This window comes from Heteronotia binoei, chromosome 1 (genome assembly GCF_032191835.1).
Source record: "Heteronotia binoei isolate CCM8104 ecotype False Entrance Well chromosome 1, APGP_CSIRO_Hbin_v1, whole genome shotgun sequence".
NCBI lineage: Eukaryota > Metazoa > Chordata > Lepidosauria > Squamata > Gekkonidae > Heteronotia > Heteronotia binoei.
In genome coordinates, this window is record NC_083223.1 from 26711243 (window position 1) to 26738977 (window position 27735).

Sequence of the window (27735 nt, forward strand, 5' to 3'; positions counted from 1 at the left end):
CATCTCATCATTCACCTGTGCTGAAGGATCCAATTTTAACTATATCCAATAGCACTGTCATTCATCTTCTTGGTGTATTATTGTGATTTAAATCCAAGCTCCATACGAGGAGCAGTTCTTTTAAAATGATTGAGAGGGAATAAGGGCAAATTCAGTGTTTAGAAAAAGTTTATGACATCATGATATTATCCTTTACAGATGGAAGCAATATTTCCTACTTTGGGAGGAAAACTAATCATTTTCTATCTGCCCTGAGTCACTGCATCATTATAAAAGGCGGAAATAAGTGGTCTTATGCATTCCCAATCTTGTTCTCAGCAACGTTTTTGTTTAGCCAATGTCTCTGATTTATAGTATTCAATATTAGCCTGACTCCATATTAATTATGTGGTTTTGATTTTAGCAGCTTTAGTGTAAGGAGGAATTAAATATTTCACAAGGAGATATAGCCATGCAATCATGAATAGCAAGAAATATGAGAAGAGCACAATTTTCTCTCTTCTGGAACGATATTGCATTCTAATGATCACGGCACTTGGTTAGTGTAGACTTTGCGTATGTCCCATTATTTATCAGCAGGTCCTCTGTGGGCCCAGTCACTTTGGGCTTATCTGAATTAAGGAAATCTGCAGGGGGTATCTGTGTGTTTTTTAATCTGTTTATTGAAAAATGATTTGATATACAAGGCAGTAGCAAATATTCTGTATGCCTCAAGTACCCATAACATTAGATGCTACCACTTTGGAATAGCAGGCAATATGGTAATAAGATAAGTTATGTTCCGGGTTCTCAGATCCAGTACCAATGTAAGATGGCATCACCCCAAACACTTCTGAGTATCTCAGATGTGGGGTGTGTGAGAGCTAGAGATTGCTTGTCATCTCTAGGGCTGCTGCAACATGTTGCATAAACAGCTGCATACAGTCAACACTACTAAAAGGTTTTGTGACTTCATAAGCATTGGCCAATACACCATATTTTGAAAAACAGTACAGATGTAAATGGCCTCTCATATAATTTTCATAATGTAATACTTCAGACGTGCAGTTTCTTTTTACGTGTTTCCTGCCTTTATTACTGAATCTGAGGAGGGTCATTTTCACAGTGTGGGATATAAAGATACACTGGCTTGTGTGAAAACATATTTCCCTGTACATTCCCTGGTCAGCTGTGGCTGGCACAGCTGCTACTTTTCATGCTGAATGGAACCTAGCCCCAGAGCAGATTAGAGATTTCCACCTCTGGACTGTGTATATTTCAGCCACAATCACCAGGCTGAAGACAAATACCTTATATAAGCAGGCAAATCTCACAGCCCAAAATTTTGTGGCAAGGGGTTCTAAGAGTATACACAGGGGAGTGGAGGTATCACTGAAGAACAGCCAATACATAATTCATAGGAAATAAGCAAGGTTGTGGAAGAATACAAAATGTAGTCTGGAAGAATCTCACTTGGAGATGTAATGGGAATAAAAATTATCCATAAAGGAAGCATTCCTTTTTAAATAGACATGTAGAAATGAAGGGCCACTTTGCCTGTTCCAAAACAATGCATTAACGAGGACCTTAATTCAAAGGGTCATCACAAGATAGAAGCCACTTCACAGCACTTAACACACACACATATTGAGATGGCTGCCCTCTTTGATACCCAGTCTCTATAGGTTACAGCCCTCTGACTGAAGAGAAGTCAGAAGTTCCTTTATTTCGTGGTGTCAAGTGGCCTTGTGTCCCAGCCAAAGATCACTCATGTTTATCTTTTAAGATATTTATTTAATGCCAAACTTCACATGAATAAATATTAAAGAATCACAATGATACAAAATATGCTTGCATATGGGAATGAAATCAGAAACAGAAATAAATACATCAGTCTTTCTGCTACCTATTTTGAGATTAAAAGATAAAATACTATTTCTGACATTCTCACCAAAGTGCTTTCAGAAAGATTGGATACTCTCACACACCCCACATCTGAGATACTCAGAAGTGTTTGGGGTGATGCCATCTTCCATAGGCCCAGTTACGTGAAACCCACATGACTGGACCAAAACCTTCCAGCTTGTCAGTTCTGATAGTATGACGTGAGCACTTCTCTGAACATTGAAGAAATTTCCTATAGAAATATATGTATTGAAACGGTGAACTATTAGATCAGTTAGTTCAGAGATTTTTCTGGGCATCAGTCCATCTATTTAAGTTACCTCTTCCCCAAGGAGTAGACATCAAGTACACATCTGAGGAAATAAAACCTGCACATGTTTTGCAAATTTGCTTTTAAATTGTCAGGCCTGCTGTTTGTTCAACCAGTGCCCTCTAACAGAAAGCATCTCTGATAGAGTTACTTGTAGAAACAAAAGCACGGGGGGGGGGGGGGGGGGATGGGTCATTATTTTATTGTGCAATTAAAGAAGCAGCCGTTTTTCTTTCAGAAATTTCTTCCAGGGTTCTACTAACAAAAGCCATGGTGGTGTAGTAGTTAGAGTGTCAGCTAGGATCTGGGAGACTCGGGCTCAAATCCCCACTCTGCCAGGGAAGATTGCTGGGAGTCTTTAGGCCACTCTCTCTCTATCTCTCTCTTCCTAACCTACCTCACAATGCTGCTGTTAGAATAAAATGGAGAATGATGGTGTAAACAGTTTGGGGTCCCCAGAGTGGGAGAAAAGTTGGGTATGAATATCTAAATATCCTTTTAAAAATTGTCTAGGTCACAATTAAACTTAAAATTTGGATGAAAATTAGGATGTAACATGAGGGGAGACAAGTTGTGATGGTTTCTGTTTTCGCACCATAAGGCGCTCCGGAGGATAGGACGCACCTTCCTCCTGGGGGGCGATCCGCTGCCTCTTCCTCCAATCCGGCGCTTCCCCCGCGCCTGCCTGCCTGGCTCCATCTTCTTCAGGCAAGTGCTGGGATCGCTCCACGTCGCCCCAGCGCTTCGCAAGTGCCGGCTGCGGAGGGGGCAGCGTGCTTCCTCCTTGCCTGTGTGCCTGGCTTCAGCTGTGATGTTTAAAGCAAGCGCTGGGATCGGAGGGGGGAGGGAGCGATTCGCTTGCTTTAAACATCACAGCTGAAGGCAGGCACACAGGCAAGGAGAAAGCACGCTGCCCTCTCCACAGCCGGCGCTCGCAAAGCGCTGGGTTGGTGGAGGGGGCGGGTGCTTCCTACTTGCCTGTGTGCCTGGCTTCAGCTGTGATGTTTAAAGCAAGCGGATCGCTCCCTCCCCTCTCCGATCCCAGCGCTTGCTTTAAACATCACAGCTGAAGGCAGGCACACAGGCAAGGAGGAAGCACGCTGCCCCCTCCGCAGCCGGCGCTTGCGAAGCGCTGGGGCCACGTGGAGCGATCCCAGCGCTTGCCTAAAGAAGATGGAGCCAGGCAGGCAGGCGCGGGGGAAGTGCCAGATCGGAGGAAGAGGCAGCGGATCGCCCCCCCCCCCGAAGGTACGTACCTTCGGACCATAAGACGCACACACTTTTCCCCCCACTTTTTTTTGGGGGGGGGAGTGCATCTTATAGTCCGAAAAATACGGTAGTTAAAAAGGTAAAACTTGAGCCAACATTTAGGAGGAGATCCGTGATCATATCTTCCAACACCTTGTTGACTGATAACTTAAATTCTCCCTTCACTTGAAGAATATCAGCTTGGATAGGGGTTTCTATCCAAGGAGGGAGTTAAACCACTAACACTGCAGCTTGTAACACCTGGACCCCATTCCAGATCACACACACACCCCACAGCTGCTTTTAAAAAAAAAGTAAAGGAAGGTACCTTAAATACATCACTTCTGATGCAGTCTTATCCAGAGTAACTCCATTCTAAGTCCACAGCAAGCAATTGACTTACATGGGAGGAACTCTGAAGAGTTATACCCTTACAGCAGGGGTGGGGAACCTCTGTCCTGAGGGCCATATGTGGCCCTCGAGGTCACTTGGTGTGGCCCTCGGGGATTGCTGGGCTGAACTGAGCTATGTGACAGCCTCCCAGGGGCCTGGCTGGCCAGCAAGGATCATGGGACCAAGCTGCACTTTGCAGCAGCCTCCCCAGGGCCAGGCAGGGATCACAGGGCCCAGATGTGCTATGCGGCAACCTCCCTGGGGCCTGGCTGGCTACTGTATCAGTTTGCATTTGATTATCCCAGATGGTGTGGCCTAATATCCTAATGAGTGTGTGACCTAATATGCTAATATTAGGGGATGTGGTCTAATATGCTACTGAGTTCCTGCTGGGCTTTTTCTACAAAAAAGCCCTGGACCTATGCATTTGCCTAGGGTGGCAGGCTGGGTGTGTGGGCCGGATTAGGCTCTCCCCACATGACTTCAAATAGAAAAAAAACAGTTATTTGCATTAATTTTGCTGTCCTGAATCATTCTCCCTCAGCGAAGTTGATAATTTAAGTTGATAATTTTTAATGGCCCACGAATGATGTTATAAATATCCATATGTCCCTTTGCAGAAAAAAGGTTTCCCACCCCTGCCTTACAGTAAAAACTGTTAATAAATAACAGGGTGGGAGTAAGAAATGTTAATAAGAGAAACAGAAGGAAAACTATTTGGGCAACCATTTTGTGTATGTTATGTGCTTCTGACTTATAGTGACTCTATGAATTAATGACCTCCAAAACATCCCATTAGCCTTGCTCAGGTCTTGCAAACTGAAGGCCATGGCAACCCATTTCACTTGTCTGTTTTAGGAAGGACTATAATATATTGTTGAACTCTGGCTGCAGTTTCCTTAGCAGCAGCCACACAGTGCTTACCATCATTCATCATGATTTGGATAATTTATATAATGTATATATGAGAACAAGCATCAGGAGCCAGTTGAGGCATTCAAAAATTTCTCCCCACCAAATTCCATCCCCCCCCCCCCCCACAAGTACTCCTTAAGTAGGGTTGCCAGCTCTGGGTTGGGAAATACCTGGAGATGTTTGGGGGTGGAGCCTGAGGAGGATGTGGTTTGGGGAGGGGAGGGACTCCAATGGGATAAAATGCCTTGCAGTCCACCTTCCAAAGCAGCCATTGTCACCAGGTGAACTGATCTCTCTCACCTGGAGACCAATTGTAATTGCAGTCAATCTCCAGCCACCATCTGGAGATTGGCAACCCTACACTTGGGAACATTTCACATGAAGATCATAAAGCACAGCCTGGGCTATCCCAAACATACATATAGCTTCCTGTGCTGCAACGGCTGAAAAATGAGGCCCTGGGACACTATCACTTAGTTTGTCCCAGGCCCGTAGCTACAGTGGAGCCTCCAGGGTTCTGGCCCCACCACTTAAACACCAAGGCAAGTGTCTCAGTCCCACTACTGGGGTAAGTGGGGGGCAGAAGAGATAGCAGCCGGCCCTCTGCCACGTTCCTCTGTGCTCCTTGCTGGAGGACTCCACACTGTGGTTGTTATGGGCAGCAGTGCCGGCCCACTGCTCCCTTGCCCAGCTCTTCCAGGATGCTCCTGGATTGGATGCACAAACACAAAACTCTTCCATGATGTCCTTGCATTGGGTACACAAGGCGCAGGCGGCACCACAGTCACCCACACAGCCACAGAGGACAGGCAGCAGGCCACGCAGTGTGGCGCAGCCTCAGCACCAGACGCTGGTAGCAATCCAGACCGCCTCGACCACCATGCTGCCCCACCCACACTGCATCAAGTCCCACCAGAGCACCACACTCCAGAGCCACATCATCCACCATCAACACAATGTTTCACTCAGCCAGAGGGGAAAGGCGCTCTTGGAGCTGGGCCTGCAGAGCCACTTGGAGGGAGTGGGAAGGTGCTGGCCTGGAGGGGAGTGCAGCAAAAATATTGACTGTGCCCCACTAAACCAGAAATCCTGGCTATGGCCCTGGTTTGTCCACCTATTTTTGTCCCTAGAGATCATCTTAGCATATATTGTGCCGTGTTAGGTCTAGTGTTCCCTCTAAGCTGAGGTAGTGTGAGCTTTTTTGTCTTTGCTCAGGAAAAATGGCCCCAGAGCAAATTAATGTATGCAATAGCTCACAGCTTTAATGCCAGTAGATCACAAAGTAAAATTTTTGCTCACAAGACTCCACAGCTTAGAGGAAATATTGGTTAGGTGTGAAGCTTTCATAAATTCAGATGAACATAATCAGTCTTTGGAATACCACAGAGTTTCAAGTTTTATGGGAGTTTTCTCTTTGTGAAGCAATGGCAAGGAGTGGATTCATCAAATAACTCTAAGTAGCAAATAGCCCATTCATTTTTCAACAATACTTTATTAGTGTTCATGATGTGTATATTCCCCATTGACTTCCAAAGTTGTTGTGAAAATGGAGCCACTGGATCTGGCATTACAGAAGCAGAACTGTGGCATAATGTTTCTGATTCACTGCCTACATCTGATGTCTCTTGACTCTTTGACCTCAATCCGGAGACAATTAAGGTCAAACAAGATGTGACTGAGATCTCGGTCTTTTAAAAGAAACCTGCAGCTGTGGAATCAGAGCTACATAAGATGGGGGTAAATTAAAGATGGATGAATTAATATCTTTCCTCTCCTGCAGTTGGGGTCCCACACTGGTTTTTGGCATTTAAAAAGTGTGGGGAGAAAGAGGTATCTTCTGTCTTTTTCTTTAAAATACTTTAACAGCTAGGGTTGCCAATCCCTAGGTGGGGACAGGGGATCCCCCAGTTTGAGCCCCCCCCCCGCTTCGGGGTCATCAGAAAGCAGGGGAGATGTCTGCTGGGCACTCCATTATTCCCTATGGAGACCGTAGGATATAATGGAGAATTGATCCATGGGGATCTAGGGCTCAGAGGGGGGGGGCTGTTGTTTGAGATAGAGGCACCAAATTTTTCACATAACATCCAGTGCCTCTCCCCAAAATACCCTGCAGGTTTCAAGAGGATTGGACCAGGGGGTCCAATTCTATGAGCCCCAAAAGAAGGTGGCCCTATCCTTCATTATTTCCTATGGAGGGAAGGCATTTAAAAGGTGTGCAGTTATGGCCAGAGTTCAATTATGTTTGTCACAACCTTGCTCCTGGCTCCACGCACACTCTCTTACGGCTCCACCCCCAAAGTCCCCAGATATTTCTTGAATTGGATTTGGCAACCCTAGTAACAGCACAGGGTGTGCACTGCTAATTTTGAAAACTGTATCAGTGTTGTATACCCCCTCTACCTTCCCTGTGCCCCTCCTCTGCAGTCCAAATTGGGCTCCCACCCAATTATAATTGCTCTTCAAAGGATGTTGGGAAGATCAGATTGCAGACCTCTATCTCATATGTTAGGACTTTCAGTCACACAACTTCTATTCAACAGGATGATTAGCTTGTTCCAGTGAGTCTTCAAAACCCAGCTAAATATGTCTTTATCTAGCCTTCTGTTTCACTCAGCCTTCTCTGCTGTTGTCTTGAAATTCTGTAACCTGTTAGGAATAATTTGAAATATCTCAGTGTATCAAGTTGTATTGTAGAAACTTGAGGCCCCTCCCAGTCACCAACTACCTTGGAGTGGGGGTGATGAGTATACTTTACAGGGGCCTCTAGTCTGGGGAGCGGTTGTGGAATGGCATGGGTGGATAGCCCAACACAGCCATATGGTCTGTTTATGTCAGTTCAGAATGATACATGAAAGGATATGTATGGGATGGGTGGGGGGGGGGGGGAAACATGACCAGTTTACATAGAAAATGATGCTAAGTCCTGGTCATAGAATGAAATTGTCCTAAAGCTGCAGTTTCAATAAATACACATTTGTGGTACTACAACTGTGTTCATTCATGGCTAGGGTGGCCAGACTGTCCCGGGCTCCCGGGAATGTCCCGGTTCTGGCCCCCTATTCCCGCCTCCCGGGCTGGCTATACCGGGACCATTTAGAGGTCCCGGTTTAGGCAGCCCCGGAGGCGGTGGGCCGCGGGCGCCGGCGGGGAAGGCGGCGAGTGAGGGAGGGAGCGTCCCTGCCGAAGCAGCCTGTCACTAATAACACAGGTCGAGATGCAGGACAGGAACCCGGAAGTGACCGACAGGCTGCTTCAGCGGGCTGCTGCGCCGGCCCCCTGGGCCCTACAACGATGGGACCGATGCCACAGGGACGGGCTCGAAACACTCTATAACCCCTCAAAAGAACAGCAGTCTAGCTCGCTTCCCCCGAGCCCTGCCGCCATAAGCCTCAAGGGGGCTCATTTTGCGGCATCTCCCGGCGGGAGGGTGGCACCCGCACGGGACACATATCAAATGAAAGAGGGGGCGCAGGGCTATCAGAAACAGCCGGCGGAGGGAGTCGGGAGACCACCCCACTGGGGGATCCACACCCCGAAAGTGATGAAGGTGGCGCAGATAGAGCCAACAGAGCAAACAGGACAAAATAAATAGGCTGCATTATGCAGCACAGTTGAGAAAGTGCCTTATCCCATATACTGATGAAGTATATACAGGATTTGAGAACAAAATTGTTTCCGGCGGTGATATTTGGGGGATTTTTGGGGACGTCACAGGAAGTGCTGTGAAGTCACTTCCTGTTTCCGGCAGTGGCATTTGGGGGAAATGGTGTCATTTGGGGGAAGTGATGTCACAGGAAGTGATGTCACTTCCCGTTTCTGGCAGGTGACGTGGGAAAATGATGTCACAGGAAGTGGTGTCACTTCCTGTTTCCGGCGGTGGCATGACATCACCGGAAGTGCCGTCACCGGAAGTGACGTCACTTCCTGTTTCCGGCGGCGCGCGCACACCCCTACCTCCCCCCCCCAAAAAAGGTGTCCCTGGCTGGCCTTCAGACATTATGGTCACCCTATTCATGGCCAAGGTTTGAAAACCTGATGTGCAACCTCAAGCATATGCTTGGGATGTAACATTTTTATTCCAGCTGTTTTTTCTTGTTATCATTTCAGTACTTCAGTGAATTAAGAGCAAGCTTGATAAACACTCAGCCTGCTGATAAACACGAAGTCCTTCAGCAGTGCTTTCAGAACCTCATGGAAGGTGTGGAACAGAACCTTCTGGTGAAGAACAGAGACAGGTGGGTCCAGCATGCAAGGGGGAGGCCAGAGGAGGGATAAAAACCGCTTATTGATAAAACAGCTGTGAAATACAGGTGTTTCTAGAAGACTATTTTACATCCTCCAGATTTGTTCCTCTAGAGAAGGCACTTTCCTCAAGGGGTCTTGAACCAGAGGAAGTCTCCTTCCACCAGAGGCAAGCACCTCCACTAGCAAGCAGATATACAAGATTGAATTCAGTTTGTCCATAATTATTATTGGATTATTTCATTCCCTGTTTAATGCTGCCTTTTTATATTCTTTAGGTCACTTTGAGTATCTTTTTATAGAACAGAGAAGCACACATTTATGAGTTGTTGTGCAGAATTCAGGTGTTCACACTAGTTGCATCATCCTCGTGAAAGGTCTAGCACTTCAGACAACACTGTGTATTAGTTGCTTGCCAGTCCATTATATAAAGAAAGAAATCCACAGATTTACAAAGTCTTGAAAGGTCCTGGGGCATATAATGAGAGGGGTCTGAGCTTAAAACAGGCTTTATGTTTTGTAAAGCAAATCAACAATGACTTGTAATTAAAGTCACAATGGTTGTTACACATCTCTCTATTCAGTCTGAGATAAGCTTTTGTTTGGGGCTGGTTTCACTGTCAAATTTTCCACCACAAGGGGGAATGTTTACATAAAACATTATGGTAGAGAGGAGGAAAGACACTTCATCTGTCATTCTGGCCTAAGCTGCTCCATGCATATTTTCTGCCACTGGGGAAAAAGCATAATAACCTCGGAGTCACTGCATAAGGTACTTTATGTTACGGAAGTGTCATGGTTTCTGCTTTCACATGGTGGCCTTACATGCCATTCTGGAAGCTCACATCTAGACCATATGGTCACTTCCCATATCAGCATTTCCTGTAGCCCTGTAACAAGCTTCAATGTTGGCATGGTTCTCCATCTTCTCATGCAGTCCGCCACTCCTGTGTGAGAGGTTTTGTACATCTCATCACTCACCACTGCCACTACAGAAGAAAGATGTGAGATGGTTATGGGGGAAGCAGCAGCACAGAAGGTTGTCAGGTGGGGCTTTATTAAGTGGGCATTGCTAGATAAACAGGAGTTCCATTACACATTATACCTGGGATGGCCAAACTGAGGCTTGGGAGCCATGTATGGCTCTTTCACACATATTGTGTGGCTCTCAAAGTGGAGGTCATCATCAGAGAGCCTGTGTTGTGTGCCTGCCACGTTCTGAAGCCTGCCATGTTCTGGACACCTTCTCTGTGTTTAGTGCTGTAGGAATGATCCATTTTTGAAGTGATGAGTAGGGAATTCCTCTTCAAGGAAGGGTGAACAGGAAACGGTAGCAAATGCTGGTGTTACTGTCAGAGGCTTCCTTTGCACCCACTTTTATGAATTCCAACTTGTTAATGTTATGAAGCTTGTTATAACTGCTGTTGGGAAATATGAAAGAACTGATACAAAATCATAAGGCACTTTTCTTCAATGGAATCAGCACAAGCACTAGCACTTTAATCCATCCTGCAGGAGCAGGGGGGGGGGAGTTAACTGAAGTCTGAAATAAGCTATTGAAGTTTGAAACCCTCATGCTTACAAGGGCCTGAATGGACTGGGACTTTGGTTGTTATAATTTATGTTTGACTGTTTATAATTTACTGTGATAATAATGAAATATATGTAGTATTGAGATTAAAAAATTATTCTTCGGGCTGTTTCACTTTCAAGAGAGTTTTTGAGCTAGTTTTAACAGTAGCAACTTCTAATGTTTGGGACTTTGTTAATCTTCCACAGTTTTTTTTTTGTTTGTCCTTGCTTCTTTCTGTGGTTCTCTAGTGTTCTGAGCACTGGCAGCCTTGGAATGCCTTCACCACAAAAATCCACTCAATGCCAGGGAAAGATGGTTTTATTCTCTCATACCTTTTAGGATCCCACCCCCGCACAGTTGGCCTCAGCTACTTACTCACTTTCTTACTTATTGAACTCTCTTTCTTTGTCCTCTACTCCTTTTCTGCATAAGACTGCTCTTCAAAGCTTCCCTCCCCCCTAGTAATATGCAAGTAACTTTGTCTTTGTAAGTAGATTGCCTCTCCCACCAGTTCCCATCCATATGTCTTATCAGTAAGCCAAGAAAGTATGGGAACTAGGAGATGTTGTAGTGACCAAATGAATAGTTGATAATACCCTTTGAACCTTCTTTGCAATTCACATCTGTATGTTATGCTTTTGAAGCTATCTACTATTGTGCCTTTGAAGTAGCCTTTAAGATTCCATGACGTGTGAAACTATGTATCACTTCCAAGGTATCGTTCCTTGGAGCAAGTATTGGATTATCAATAAATCAAGTCTTTGAATTAAACAAAAGCTTGGTTATTTGAAATACCGATGCTTGACAGGGACTTAAAACTTTGCTTCTGATTTAAAATCAGCATAATTGATGCTGGTAGAAATCTGGATCCAACATATAACTATGGCTATAGCTCACTACCACCACCACAAATGGGTGATTCCAGAATTATCAAACTTCATATAAGCTATATAGTCTTTCCATTTTCACTGTGTGTTATTTTTTTTAAAAAAAAATACATCTATACCCCACCTTTCACCCCAATGGGGACCCATCATTCTTCTCTCCTTAAAACAACCCTGTGAGGTAGGCTAGGTTAAGGGTTATGGGATTGGCTCAAGAGCACACAGCCAGCTTCCCTGGCAGAATGGGAAATGGAACCTGCATCATGCTGACCCTAGCCCATCACTCTAGCCACTAGACTGCACTGGCTCTCTGGTTTTGCAAAACCTGTTTGATCAAAGTAACTATTGCTGTGCCCCATGGAAAGTGACTCGAAAGCACCTCCATCTGTCTTAAAGGACTTATATGAAGTGGGTTGAAGAGTGGAGAAGAAACACTTTAATTGGAATTGGGCTAGTAGATAGAAACTGAGTTTAGAGCTATGTCTTATTATCTCCTAGACAATTTTTCTGCTCCCCCTTCATATTTTTTTAAAAGGAAAATGTTTTTAGAGGTTAGGGCCCTAACGAATGGTAAATGGTATGTACACACAGCTGTTCCAGGAGAGAAGGCCATAGTTAACCCTTCAACTGTACTCACTTTTTACTAATCAAAACCAGGCCCTGCAAGCTCATATGAATATTTTAAGGGGGGGGGACATCTCTCCCCCCCCCCCATTTTGTCAACAACCATGCAGGGAGCCAGGTTCCACGGAACAAAACTAAATGGGGGTTGAATGGTTTGATGCTGTCTTCTCTCACCCTGAAGTCCAAATTATATACACATTTTACCTTTTACAGACTACAAGGTAAAGATCTGCTTTGGTCATTAAGCTCAAATAATAATACTTCTCAAAAAGCTCTTTAACGGATAGTAAGAGGAAATTCCAGTGCAACACTAGGATGTGATTTCATGCTTTAAAGGAGTACTTTTTTATTTTATAACTTTCCCTTGCTGACAGTGGATTTCATTTTTTATTTTGGAATTCTTGCAGCTCTGGTACATCAGAGTATACAGAAGTTTATTTGTACGTATTATTTTTTAATTGCATTAACTGAAATTGTTTGGGGTCATCTTGAATGCAGATTCACCCAGAATGTGTCTATCTTCCGCCGAGATATGGCTGAAATGCTGCACTGCGAAGGAACCTCAGAACCCAGCAGCTTAGAAATGATGAGTTGATGTGGATGTTGAAATTTCCTGAATGATGACGGAGAGAGTTGGAAGGTTGTGTCATCACACCATGCTGTTAGTTTGAGTTTGGCTTTCATAGAAAATATTTTGAGTAACTTTTGCCTTTTTTATAGCCCTGGCTTAAATGTAATAATTTGTAATGCTGGGAACAATGTAAAAAAACAAATGTGACCTAAAGAACCATTTTGAATTTCCTTAGTCTGATCTCTCATCTCTTTTCTCAAATACATGATGCTGAAATAGTACTTAACCAAAGAGTAAAATAAAACATGTATTTTCTTTCTGAAATTGTTTGGGGGAATTTTTTCAACTTTTGCAATCGAGCAAATAAACCATTTATCTGATTTTTTTTTTAAGAAATGTGATGTCTGATTATTTCTGTCATCATCTGCTTGATAGTCAAACCCTCTGAATGAACAGGAGGCTTAATTGTAAAACAACATGGCTGTATATAAAGGTTTTTAATGTCTTTCATCTTAAGCAGAAGAAGAAGGATCACCAAGCAGAAACACCCACATTTCACATGTCCCAAGCAACACCAATTAAGTACAATGCATTCTTTGCCTGTGCCTCTTCTACCCCCTAACAGGGTTTAATCCAGGTATAGAATCCCAGGTTATAAGGGAGTTACTCTCTTAACAGCTGTGAGTCATAAGTATGGAGACAACATTAGTAGGTACCAACCTCCTCATGGTCCCTGCCTGACAACAGTGGTGCTTGAATCTTCCCTACTGGCCGACTGTGTACCTGTTGTCTTCCCCCACACTTCTGATATCAGAGGATGTAAACTGGCCCACTAGATGATATTGAAGGGTGATCTGCAACTTTAGGTATGGTGATATTAATGTGTGGTTGCCTTTTGTGAAAGCATCTACAGGAAGGAGGGCCTGTGCATTCTGCAGTTCAAGCCTCTTCCCTCCCATTATGAGTTGTTAGATCCCACCAGGATCTACACTTAGAAGAGTCACACTTTTCTGTTGAAGCCAGTGGGATTGGAAAGATGTGATTATGATTCAGACATTGGAATGGGCAGGTTGAAAGGGTCTGCTGAATGTTTCCCTAACTACGGTTGCCTTCAAGACGGAGTGGGAGATGTCTTTAATAAAGGCTTAGTGTAGGGAAATGGACAGGTAAAGCTTTTCATGGCATGGAGATAGATAACATCAGCTTGTGAATAACATTCCATTAAGCCTATATTAAAGGGACAGAACATTTCTTTCTGCAGATTGTTGTCCCTAACCCAAACATTGCCCCTCACACACAGTTTTTATTGTGGTAGAGCTCCAAGACTATGTCAAAGAAGCCTACATCTGCACTTTGAATATTCCCAGCACCTGCTTTATAGCAATTTGGCATGGGCCACATTCCAACTGATGAGTTCTCCCACCATAACAGCTAGTTTGAAACCTAATGAGACACTGCAATCATAATGATACAAATCAAGATGTGTCCTAAGGGCCACTTCACATATTATATTTTGGTACGCTTAACATTTATTTGGGATGCTGGTGTGCCCCCTTACATCCATATGAGTCTTCAAAGACAGCTAACAAATCTAATTTATGACCAATCAAAATATACAATAAAAATGTAAAGCTATCAAATCAGTATATCAACAGTCTCAGAGACCATTAAACTGCCATCCAGTTTGCTTAATTTAGTTAAGAGGTCTTCTGCAATAAGGAAATATTTAGATTGTACTGGAAGGTCCCTAAGCAGGGCATTAATATCACCTCCTAAGGGAAATAATTCTATAACTAGGGGTCAATGGCTACAAAAGCTATCCTGCTAGGGTTGCCAGGTCTGCATTGGGAAATTCTTGGAGATTTTTTTGGGGGGAGGGTGCCTGAAAAAGATGGAATTTTGGGAGGGATGTGATGCCATTAAGTCCTTGCTCCAAAGCTGCCTCCAAGAAAACAGATCTTCAGATACTGGTAGCCCTACCTCTTGTGGGACCTAGCCAGTTGGACTTCTGGTTAAGAAAGTTGCTGCAGGAAGGCACTATACAATAACTTCAGAATTTGGGCAAGTTAGTGTAAGGTGGTTTTGAGGTATGGTGGACTCTTAAACCATTTAGGGCTTTAAGATGCCAAAACTATGACCTTGAGTGAAACCTGGACAGAAATTGGTATTCAGCATAACCAAACAAGCACTACTTTTGCCAGTGTCTTCCCCAGCTGTAGTTTCTAGACCATCTTCAAGGACAGCCCTACATCTAGAGAACATTGCAGTAATCTAGTGATGGCTGTATGTTAAAATGTCATGGAAATGTGGCATATCCATCATGGAGCCAGGATTGGCTGCATTTCCTTTTTGAGTGTACACTTAGATGCAAGACTGGCTTGCCATTTTATATTAGAGATGTATTGATTGGCTTGCCATGTTATGACATGTGAGATGTAATGATTCATTTTTAATACTTGTTTTTTGGAACACTTTTTTTTCCCGCAGCACAGAAATCTAAAAATAAATATTATTTGCCATATTAATCTGTGATGGAAAATATGCATTAAATTCAGAGGCGTAGAGTGGCAATAATTGGAGTCAAGTCTTAAGCTTATCAAAAGAAATAAAGTTTACTAGAAAACATCAGGAGAGGGTACTTGGGGTATGAAAGAAAAACAATTTAGCAGACCAGCTACTCTAACTATGTCTGTTCTCTACATGGCTACATTATACAACCCTTTGTCTAGCTTCTTGTTCCCAGAAAGCAGTTGCAAACAGGAAGACAGGCTATTCAGCTTGCATATAAGATCAAAGCATTTCACACCTAACATCCCTTCTGACCAATGTTGTGTTTGTACGCTTCCCGGGTTTAGAAGACTCGGTTTACGATTGGGTTTAGGTTAAAATACATCATTTCCTCTTTCAGGTAAACAGTTAACTCTATAATGTCTGAAATGTGCATAGCTTGTATTCCAACAATCTGACATATACAGCTTGCCTAAAGGACATACAGATTTTAAATAGCCTGAAGTACAGCAAGTAAAAGAATCATGGAAAACTGTTCACCACACGGCCCCACCCACTCAATGCTGAATTCCACCATTAACATAAGAACAAAATGAACACTTTTGCTTCATTTGGATAGTGTCTTCTGGTCCTGTGTCTCAGCTCATAGGACTGTGCCACTATTTTAAACTATTTTAAAAGCTCCAGGTTTTCTTGGAGGAAACTGATATCCTGAATCCCTTCCAGTCTGGCTTCCGCCCTTCCCATGGGACGGAGACAGTGCTAGTTGCCCTGGTGGATGATCTCCAGAGACATCTGGATTGTGGCGGATCAGCGCTGCTGATACTTTTAGACCTATCGGCAGCGTTTGATATAGTCAACCATGAGTTGTTGGCCCACCACCTCGCCGCCAGCCTTATGGTGGCTGACCTCCTTTCTCCTTGGTCAGGGACAGAGGATGGCTCTCAGGGGGGAATTGTCCCAGCGACACTCACTTGAATGTGGTGTGCCACAGGCAATGCTGGCCCAAGGGCACATGGTGCCCCAGGCACATGCCCCCCACCACCGTCCCCCTGCCACTGCCCCCCGCAGCGCCGCAACACAGCGCCACACTCTGTCACACACCCCCTGAGAGCACCATGCTTAGGCTCCATGCCCGCCCACCCCCTCCTTCCCTTCCCTTTCTGTCACCCACCCCCCCATGCAATCAGAGCATGCCACACCTGGGCCATAGCAGCCACAACATGGCGTGTATGTTATCTTACAAAGAACACGCTGCAGGTTTCTTCCCACTCCTTTCCAGAACCAAATGGAGGGGGAGCCAAGCCTCCTCCAGCACATTCTTCAAAAGATAAGATGTACGCAGCATCACAGCCGACAGGGCCAGGTCGCGGCACGTTCTGATCACGCGAGGGAAAGGCAAAGGGACTGGAAGGGACAGGAAAGGAGGGGCGGGCAGTGGCAGCAGGCAGGCAGAGGAGGCAGGCAAACTAGACACTTGCCTGGGGCACTGGAAGGGAGGGGAAACCCAATTCTGCGCACCCACTATCCTGGCACCCTAGGCAACCACCTAGTTTGCCTAGTGGGCGAGCCACCCCTGGCCACAGGGGGCAATCTTTTCCCCAATGCTATTTGATATCTATATTCACCCCTTTGCCCAGGTGGTCCAGAGATATGGGCTGGGTTGTCACCAGTATGCTGATAACACCCAGCTCTATCTGCTTATGGATGGCCATCCGGACTCCGCCCCTGATGAACTGGGTGAGGCTTTGCAAGCCATGACTGGTTGGTTGCACCAGAGTCAACTGAAGTTAAATCCATCTAAGACAGAAATCCTGTGTCTGGATCAGGGGAGGGTAGGAAGTGGGATCAGGCTCCCGGCCCTCGATGGTACTCAATTAGTGCCATCGACAGAGATAAAGACCTTGGATATTCCTGGATATCTCTTTATCTATGGAGGCCCAGGTTGCCGCCACTACAAGGGCTGCTTTTTTCCATCCTAGGCGGGCCCAACAGTTGGCTCCCTACCTCACCCCCTGTGATCTAGCCACAGTGATTTATGCAACACTCACCTCCAGATTGGACTAATGTAATTCTCTCTATGTGGGGCTACCCTTGATCCTGCTCCGGAAACTCCAGCAGGTGCAGAATGCTGCAGCCTGGTTATTAGCATTGAGGCCTATCCGGACACAGATGCATCCAGTGCTGCACAAACTGCACTGGCTATCCCTGGAGTATCTGATCTGTTTCAAGGTGTTGGCCCTTACCTTTAAGGCCCCTGAGAACCAGTTTGGTGTAGTGGTTAAGTGTGCGGACTCTTATCTGGGAAAACTGGGTTTGATTCTCCACTCCTCCACTTGCACTTGCTGGAATGGCCTTGTGTCAGCCATAGCTATCACAGAGGTTGTCCTTGAAAGGGCAGCTGCTGAGAGAGCCGTCTCAGCCCCACCCACCTCACAGGGTGTCTGTTTCGGGGGAGGAAGATAAAGGAGATTGTGAGCTGCTCTGGGACTCTGAGATTCAGAGCGGAGGGCATGATATAAATCCAACATCATCTTCTTCTTTATGACCTGGGGCCTGCATATCTCTGGGACTGCCCCTTCCCATACAAGCACCCCCCCCCGCCCCCTGGGCCCTGAGGGCAGCTGCACAACATTTTCTTGTGATCCCTGGTTCTAAGGATGCCCGACTGGCTTCAACACGGTCCTGGGCCTTTTCGGTCTGGGTCCCCACCTAGTGGAATGAGCTCCCACTGGAGAGCCAGGCCCTGCAGAACTTGTCCAAGTCATCTCTTCCCCCAGAACCATCTAGGTGCTTAAGTTATTTTGGGTACTATTTTGCTAATTCTGTGATTCTGTAATTTTACAGATTTTGTAATTATGATATTGTCTAGTCTGGATGTGGTTTGTTTAATATTTCTGTAAGGTTTTTAATGTTGTTAGCCACCCAGAGCCCACTTGCAGGATAGGGCAGGGTATAAATCGAAAAATTACATTAAATTAAATTAAACCTTGAAAAGCTCACAAAGCCATCATGATTTTAAGTGTACAAATTAAAATGTGTCAAAAGTTGCTACTTGGTTACTTTTAACAAAGCGAAGGGTAGGAAGATCCTTACAAAATGCTCCTGTCTCAAAAAAGGAATCTGCATTTTTGTCCTTTGAGTTTGTCTCCAGCTTGTTTCAAAAGGTTTTGTCTTTCCATCCCTTTGACCATTTCTGGCTGCTGAGCAAAATCATTTCTGTGATCTGGAAAATCTGTACTTTTATACAGAAAGACTGTGAAAAAAACTTAAGATGTGCCTTGTTGTATTATGGGGTGAGACTTGAGTTTCTTGCCTATCTTCAGCCTGTGTTGGCATTGTTGGTTTACACTAGCTTCTTTCTTGCAAGCCAAAGTTTGGCATATTGAAAAAGCTTAGCCTCATAGCACTTTGGATTTAAGGCCATTTCCTTATCTAAGACTACTGGCTCCCTGGAGCATTGTAATCCATCTTCAAGAATCATTTGAACACCTCTTATAACTTCCAGATAAACAAAGATTACATGTCTCCACCCCTCCTTTAAACTTGGCCAGCTCGATATACATATTTTGGGCAGTTTCTCAATCTTTGTTTAGAGCTGAGATATATGTCAGAGTCCACATAAATATGCCTGCCCATGGCTCAGAGTGGTAAAGCAGCATTACTGTGGTCTGAACTCTCTGCTCACGACCTGAGTTCAATTCCAGCGGAAGTTGGATTCAGGTAGCCGGCTCAGGTTGACTCAGCCTTCCATCTTTCCAAGGTCAGTAAAATGAGTACCCAGCTTGCTGGGGGGGGGAGTGTAAAAGACTGGGGAGGGCAATGGCAAATCACCATGTAAAAAGTCTGCCGTGAAAACGTTGTGAAAGCAACGTCACCCCAGAGTCGGAAATGACTGGTGCTTGCACAGGGGACCTTTCCTTTCCTTCAGGTATAGAAGAACTTTGTCTGAAATGACAGTTCCAACTGCTGCTTCCTTTTTTTTTCTGTGTGCCAACATTAGAAAACTCCAGGATTCAATCCTTTTAACATAACTCTGTATCATTACCCCCTACCCAAAGTGTTTTGGTGCCCTACTTTACAAAAGCTTTGTTCCTGTGCCCTATTTTCTCCCATAGCTATGGGCCAGGCATGAACATAATGGACAGAATATAATTGGAATGGGGAATATTCTAAAAGCAAACCGGAACTAGGCCAGAGTAGATGCCTTTTGAATGGGTATCTGGCAGATTAGCAGTGTAATCCCAAACAGAGCTGCATCCTTCTAACCTCTGCTGCTGTGGATAGACTTAGAGGGGTTAACTCCTCTTAGGACTGCACTGTATATTACTGCTATGAATTGAACAAATTAAGGCATCCCTTTTGAGAATAGACCCAAGTCTTCTCACAAAATTATCTTCTTGTCAGGAACTGAAATCAGAGATCCACAAGGCCTTCACATGAAGAAATATCAAAGTCTTATTTATTGATTATCTTTCCTTTCACAGGCTAATCACTCAGAATACTCAACCCATCATTCAGGAATAAGGCCAGGGGGTGTGGCCTAATATGCAAATGAGTTCCTGCTGGGCTTTTTCTTTTTTTAAAAAGCCCTGAATAAAGCTAACAGTTTGGGAGCTTATTCCTGATAGGGAGGAAGAGGAAGTTTTTATACCCAGCTTTTCTCTACTTTAAGGAGTCCCAAAGCAGCTTACAGTCACCTTCCCTCTCCCCACAACAGGCACCTTGTGAGGTAGGTGGAGCAGAGAGAACACTGAGACAGCTGTGAATGGCCCAAGATCCCCCAGCAGGCTTCATGTGAAGGACTGGGGAATCAAACCCTACTCTCCAGATTAGATTCCACTGCTCTTAACCACTATTCCATGCTGGATCAGGAAGTTGCATTTAAATGACTGGCTTCTAAAACAGAGATTGGAGATGCTGAGGGGAGGAGGAAAAGTATGTGTGTGTGTGTGTGAGAGAGAGAGAGAGAGAGAGAGAGAGAGAGAGAGAGAGAGAAAGAGAGAGAGAGATGGAATAGAAACCCACAGATGGAACATTATTTATTCCTCAGTGAGGGAAAGGAATAAGGATGACTTGGAGCACTCTTGGGCCCAACTCTCTCTCTCTCTCTCAAATCACAGCTGATTTATACCCCGCAGGGTTTCCAAGGCAAGAGGTGTTCAGGTGATTTGCCACTGCCTGCCTCCACATCAGCCCTGCTTAACTTCTGACATCTGGGGGGGATACAGAAAAGTTAGGTGGAGACAGAAATGAATGAGAAATGTGGGGAAAAGAGAGATAACTTAAGAGAGGGGAAGGTTGTTTTATCTTACTGCAGCACCCTAATTATTGCTTTGCAAGATCTGGCTGAGCTGGGTGCAAGAAAAGGGGAGAGAAAGGCTAGGCTAGAAGTATCAAAGTCATTTGTTATGAGGGCTGGAGCTGACATAAATGTTCCAGTGCATCACTTTCCTGTGCCCCTTCCACCTGCTATTGCCCTGCAAGCCTGGAGATTGGGGCTTGGAGGACAAGAGCAGAGGGCTTAGAAAGAGTGGGCACTATGCGTGCTTGCCCTGCAAGCTGTGAATTCATGGCTGAGTGGGGTAGGTGCTCATGGTGCCTGTGGGGCCACAGAGGACTGGTTGGCATCAGGGAAAGCCCCCAAAATGGGGGGGGGTCTCCTGCCCCTCGCTGGGGACTGCCATCCCTATATCAGCACAATCTGTTAAGGGAGTCTGGTTGAGTCTTGGAGAAAGCCAGGGCTGCTTAGTTGATCCTAGAGCTTTTTGCTATGCTCAGTCTCAAAAATACATGGGAAGACATTTGGCTGGAGGCAGCAGGATGACACTGGCTTTGAGGGCCCTCTTCAAAGGCCTTCATAGAATCATAGAGTTAGAAGGAACCTCTAGGGTCATCTAGTCCAACCCCCTGCATAATGCAGGAAACTCACAACTTCCTTAACCTGAGCCCAAGGCTGACCACAACTCCCCACCCCTTGGTGCACCACAGGAAAGAAGCAGCCTGAAGAGGTGCTTGGCATTCAGCAACTCTCTCTGATTACGGGGTGCTTGTGCACACACTCAGAGGAACCCACTGTCTCTGAAATAACTTCATCCATTTCTTGTAATTTACCACTTTATAGTTCTCATGTAATTCAGGTTAGGAATGAGATAGGATAAACATGATGCTATCTCAGCCTCCAGACAAAGAGACCGGTGTGGTCCTGAAGTCCTTTGAAAAGCAGGAGGCCACATTAGAAGTCACCACTTTCCAGATGATAGTTCTTTACACCTTTTTGAGTGGCAGAGACCCACAGCTCATTGAAGATGTATGGATATATGAAGCTGCCTTATACCAAATCCGACTAACAGCAATACAACCATGGAATAATTATTCTCTATATTGAAACATCATAAACATCACATTCAATTGACATTCACAATATGCAATAATTCTTAAATATAAATCACACTATTATCATAATTAAGGTACACAGTTCATAAAGTTCCCTGAAGATAAAAATATTCAGAATTTGTCCCAATCAAGACTTCCAGAAGATTCAAATATGATCTCCCAGCTCCTGTGGGTTGATTTGAAGTGCTAGTGTTAGTGCTGATTCCATTGACAAAAGTTTCCTGTCCTTAAGGATTTTTCTTGTAGTTCCCAGTCATTGCTTTCAACGTCATAAATATCCAGGGTACAAAATTCATGTAAACAAAGTGTGGATCACAACAGCCTCTAATGGAAACGCCAGCCTATGATACTGTTTCTAATAAGCTCTTTATTCAAGAGGCATCGCCCACACATCTGAAAATACAAAAACACACAATACAGAATCACACAATACAAACCATACAATCATAAATTCTCATTCAAATAACATTTTGTCTCAAAAGCTCAGACTCACCACCTTCTAATGGACCACTCTCACCAGCACCATTCATGGAGAAATTTTCTCAGACATACTCATACACCACCCAACCTATATACCTCAACTCAACTTCAGTGGTGTGATTGCTTAAAGATATAGTCTACAAAAGACTAACAGACACCACTCATGCATATTTACAAATAGCTTGACAAGTCCATTACAGAATTTAGACCCGAGGGTGCTAGCTTGAAAATCTAGAACGCCTCTATCCTAAGGAGAATCTTTTGGACATCACTCTGTGCCCTCATAGACCCTTGGTATTTAAAAAGAATGCACAATTTCATACCATCTTCTGTATGATGGTGGGAAACAAAATGTTAAGTGAGTAGCACTTCCATATTTTTCAGACAAACTCTCAATGGTGTTCAAAAACCCTTTATCTGTCTAGTGATATTTCCAGTGTACAGTTTTCCACCTCCACAGATCACAGCATATACCACATTGCAGGTAGAACATGTACTAAAGAATTTTAGTACCCACTGGAAAGTCAATTCCTTCCAAATGATAGATGTTTACATTTTTGGGGCTCCCTGTGGACCAGTGACAAAAGAGGACCACTGAGTTAACCAGCCAAGGACTACATGGGTGCTTATCCCTCCTCCTTTTTTTGTTCTTCTTATTCTGGAGGAGACTTCCTTTAACTCTGAAAAAAGACCCTGCTGCTAGAACTTCTAGCTCACAGCAATCTTCCACCTGATTCCAAAGAGCAGTCCCGGAATTCACTAATGGCCAGATGCTTGCAGACTTGCAATGTGGGCTCTAACTGTTGTCTGCAAGAGGTTTGTTTCCTTTAATTTTTAATTTTTATTTTTAAAAGTGTTTTTTTTAAAAAAAAATCATGGAGTCTGCAACCTTGTTGTGTTGCCTTTTCCACCCTGGCAGTTACTCAGTATTGCTACTCTTACGCCTATAATGGTGTATCCTTAATAGCTTGTATTTTACTAGGTTAATTTGCATTAGTTGTGAATGTTGATAATTTTTAGGTTTCATTATTTCACCAAGTATAATATTCTGCAGGAACAGCACTGTTTCCAGTTCCAGAATGGCTGGCTGTAGAAAATACTGAAGGAACAAACTCTAACTATAACCAGTGTTCCCTCTAAACTGAGTTAGGTGTGAGCTAGCTCACGTTTTTTTAGCTTCCTGCTGAAACATTCTGGTCAATTGCCCTTTCATCACACCCTCTCCAGCCTAGAAAAAGCAGCTCTCCAGCAGCCCTGGCCCCACTCAATGCATAGCAGCCAAGAAGGTCAGAGCGCCTGCTCTGGCTGCAACGCCACTGAGGATGTTCTCCGCAGCTGAGAACAAAACGTCTGGAAGGAAAACTTTCTCCAGTAGAACATGGCACTTGAGCCTGAAAGATTCTACAAACCCTAATGATGTTACCAGCCGTGAAAACCTGAAAGCTTTGATTCTGGTCTTAGCTCAGGAAAAATGGCTCCAGAGCAAACTAATTTATGCAGTAGCTTACAACTTTAATGTCAGTAGCTCACAAAGTAGAATTTTTACTCACAAGACTCCATAGAGGGATTATTGCTCATAACATGTAGTAAGGTCAGCATTTTGGTGGTTTAAGCATTTACTTCATGTTGCCCCCCATTTTCTTCCTGGGGGAACCAGGCAGATTGGTCACTTTGCACTCATCCATGTGGCCCTCACATGTGGTAAGGGATCTACTGCTGGTCCTGGGTCGCTGGGTAGGTTTCCATGTTGGGTGAGGATTTGGGCTGAGTCCTCCCCAATCCATGTCTGACACAATAAGATCTGGCAAACATGCATGAGGTCAATCTCATTAGGGCTTATGTTAGTGGACCTCTAATGACTAATCTGCTCACAGTCTGAGTTCAATCCCGGCAGAAGCTGGGTTCAGGTAACTGGCTCAAGGTTGACTCAGCCTTCCATCCTTCCAAGGTCAGTAAAATGAGTATCCACCTTGCTGGGAGGGGGGGGAGTGTAGATGACTGGGGAAGGCAATGGCAAACCATCCCATTAAAAAAAAGTCTGCTGTGAAAACGTTGTGAAAGCAACGTCACCCCAGAGTTGGAAACGACTGGTGTTTGCACACCTTTATCCTTTTAATGACTAATCTATAGTCTCCCACCTTTTTTGCCAGTTCATCCTTATTGTTTCCACTTATGGGGCTTTTATGCTCCAGTGCTGCTGGTACATGAATAAAGCTATGCCCTGCAGGGTGGGGGGAGGTAGGAATAGTGGTTTCCACCACTCCCAGCCCCAAATACCAGCCCTCTGCTCTCCAAGGAGGGTTGGAGAAGGTGCTGACAGCAGTTGGGCTGTCAGTTGCACCCAGTGTCCCTAGCCTATGCTACACTAAGACCTGAGGAACCTGCAGTTAATAGAGTTGTGGCTGATTCCTCCCAGCACTGTGTATCTATGTCGTCTTCTCTCCCTCTTTCCCAAGGGCTGGTCCTCACTCCAGGCACAATGGCAAGGTGGCTGAAATGTAAGACACTTCAGCAGTCCCATCCTAGGTAGAGTTTCCACCCTTCTTAGCCCTTGGACGTAGCAGTTTGTAACTCTGCTCAAGATTGCACTTGTGTGTCTCTGGAGAGCTAACAAAGAACTGCTGCCTTGCAGAAGTGCCCCTCTGCTTCCACTGACGCTCTACTTATATGTAAATAAATTTGCAAATAAAATGCTAGAAGTGTCCCATGTTCATTCAAAGGAAGCCGAACTCAGGTAGCTGTGCTATAGAACACAACTTAAATGAGTGCAGGCTGCTGACTCCTCTGCCTGGTTGTCTGTAGCCCAGTGAATTCTGTGTTGCTCAGCTTAAAAAATAGAGGAAGAAAGAAGATGGATAGGGGCAAATCTGTTCCAGAAAAATGTTCTCTGGTATTACTGTTTTCCTGCTTGCATAAGAATGCTTCCAAGAAATTTCAGCAGCTTACAGCAGATATGCACTTCACAAAAAATAATTCCTCTGACTTTTTAATGTTTTATTGTGGTGTGTGTTTATGGTGACAGCAAACCTTTCAAAGTATAGAGAAATACCACGTTTCCTTGGCGTATTAAAAAATAATGGAGGTGTAGATTTTATGTACCTTAGTTTAGATTGCTGTTAAGAGCGTTTCTTTTGACAACATTCTTTTCTGAGGTTTTACAGAAAAGTGTAATAAAATATGTAAGTTACATTTCGACAAACAAAAGCCCCATAACATAAGTTATTTATAAGCGTGAGATCTAAACAGTATCACGATAAATAAACTCTAATGGATACCTGCACCATCCGCCCTAATGTAATTTGCCCAACAAAACTGTTGAAACAAAGTTATATTTAGTAGGGACAAAAATCTGGCAAGGACTGAGCATTGTTGTATAAAATACAAACAATAAAACGGAGCTGAGAAGGAAGACTGCTCACTTCTCTGTCAAATCTGCGCACCCAGAAACAGCAGTAATGTACTTTGCCTCTTAAAGGAGACACTGGCTTGGTAGAACACAGTTGTGGAGATCTAAAGTGAAAAGACACCCTGATATCCCTGGCTGGCACCAAGGAAGCAAATGCAAAATTTTGGGGGGATGGGGGGGAGCTCACTGATAAGACTCAGTAGACTCGCTTCTGCCTTGATGCCTCTCTATTTTTTCTTACTTTCTAATTTATCTCTCTATAAAAGCCTCCATTGCAATGCTATTAGCTACTTGCCCACTTTTCAAAAGCTAATAAGTTATAGTGAAGGCTCCAACCCACCTTGGCTTGCTAGATGGAGGGATTTGTGGGTGTGGAAGTCAATGATTGATGTTGGTCTGTCTCTGATAGAGAGCCAGCATAGTGTAGTGGTTGAAAGCAGCAGAGTGTAATCTGGAGAACCGGGTTCGATTCCCCATTCCTTTGCATGATGCCTGCTGGGTAACCTTAGGCCAGTCACAGTTCTCTCACTCTCACCTACTTCACAAGGTGCTTGTTGTGGGGAGAGGAAGGTAAGGTGATTGTAAGCTGCTTAGAGACTCCTGGCAGTAAAGAAAAGTGGGGTACAAAACCCAACTCTTCTTAGTTGTACATCTCAGACACAAGTTGACCTGCTTCCACATGGGCTGCTTCCAAAAGGAGATTTTGCTACAATTTCACTTTTACACTGGAATGGATTTCTTTCTGGTGCTTCTGCATCACACTGTCCACTAACCATCTACTTTCTGTATTCCACTGGATGTGCTACAGTTTTTCCTGACCCTTGTATGGAGAAATACATTGTAACTTGAAGATAGGGCTGTACAGCTTTATTGTTAAAAAATTTATTTCTCCTAGCAGAGAACAGGTGTGTGGGGGGGGAGTAGTCAAGTGCTCTCAAGCCTCACCTGGCAATGATGTAGAAATACTAACGGCCTCTCTGTACACTTGGATGGCCAGTGACATCCAGATGCTGTGGAAGGCAGGACAGGGCAGTGACCACAGGTCAGCAGGGCTGTTTTGCCACACTGTATTTCATAAAATCTTTTGGGAAAGCTTGTAATCAAAACATCCTTGCAAATGTGTGGATGGCAAGGTGTAGGGTTTCTTGCAGAAGGCAAGGTCCTCCCCACATCAGTGCCATTTTCCTTGCCTCTGCCCCCCTGCATGTGCCTATCCCACTCTCCTGGAGAGCTTTGTTTCAAAATAGATCATTCACACATAGCATTAAACTAGAGTGATGACATGATCTGGGCACTATACTTCTGTTGATACAGCCCAAAATTGCATTTGCCTTTTTACCCACTTCATCGCGGACTCATGCAGAACTTCGACTTGCCTTTACTGGCTACATGAGCTGCAGCCCCTTCCTTAGAAGCATAATTCGGCCAGGGTGATCCCATCCAGTTGGAACACTTCAAGATGACTGGGTGTGGGGGCTGCTGGGAAGTCTCTGTTGATACAAAATGTAACTGGAACAGTTATGGAAAGTGCCATCAAGTGACCCTGTAGGTGTTCAGGAGAAAAATCATTCAGAGCTGGTTTGCCATTGCCTGCCCCTGTGTAGCAGTCCTGGACTTCCTTGGTGGGCTTTTTTTGTAGCAGGAACTCCTTTGCATATTAGACCACACACCCCTGATGTAGCTGATCCTCCAAGATCTGACAGGGCTCTTAGTACAGGGCTTATTGTAAGCTCCAGGAGGATTGACTACATCAGGGGTGTATGGCCTAATAGGCAAAGGAGTTCCTGCTACAAAAAAGCCCTGCATCCCAGTAATAACCAGGGCTGACTCTGCTTAGCTTCTGAGATCTGACAAAACACCTGGGCCATCCAGGTCAGGGCACAGCTGGGGGAAAAGTAGCAGGGGAAGGAAATTATCCTGTCTCTTTAACTGAAGTTGAATATGGGGAAATGGGCAGTTCATGGCATGGAGATAATAAATAACATCACCTGGTAATTTAATGTCAATTTGTTATTAAGAGGACAGGTAGAGGGATCAGTATAAATGTTGGCAACCTTACTATTCACTGCTATTACAGCCTACTCCTCTTTCCAGATTACTGTACACTGGCCTGAATAGAAATGCATGTAAAAAACCTTGGGTGTCTGGTTAGCTGTCCTGTCAGCTGACTAGTCTCCTGGCAAGAGGTGAACCTCAACAATGCTGCTGGTTTGTTTTGGGGTATAGTACACAAGTAAAAATATTTTCTAGAGAATCTTGCCTCAGTTTTTTAAAATTAAAACAATTATCATTTACAATTTG

General features: G+C 44.5%; 1 protein-coding gene across 3 annotated transcripts in view; it reads left to right on the plus strand.

Annotated features, from left to right (window-relative positions):
* The window catches only part of RANBP17 (RAN binding protein 17), a 573906-nt gene extending 560938 nt beyond the window's left edge, over positions 1 to 12968 (plus strand). For all 3 annotated transcript variants that reach the window (XM_060232795.1, XM_060232776.1, XM_060232786.1), the window contains 2 exons: positions 8858 to 8985; positions 12572 to 12968. In XM_060232795.1, the coding sequence (XP_060088778.1) occupies positions 8858 to 8985; positions 12572 to 12668 (225 nt within the window). In that variant the 3' untranslated portion in view covers positions 12669 to 12968. The remainder of the gene's footprint in view (positions 1 to 8857; positions 8986 to 12571) is intronic.
* Positions 12969 to 27735: the final 14767 nt, after the last annotated feature.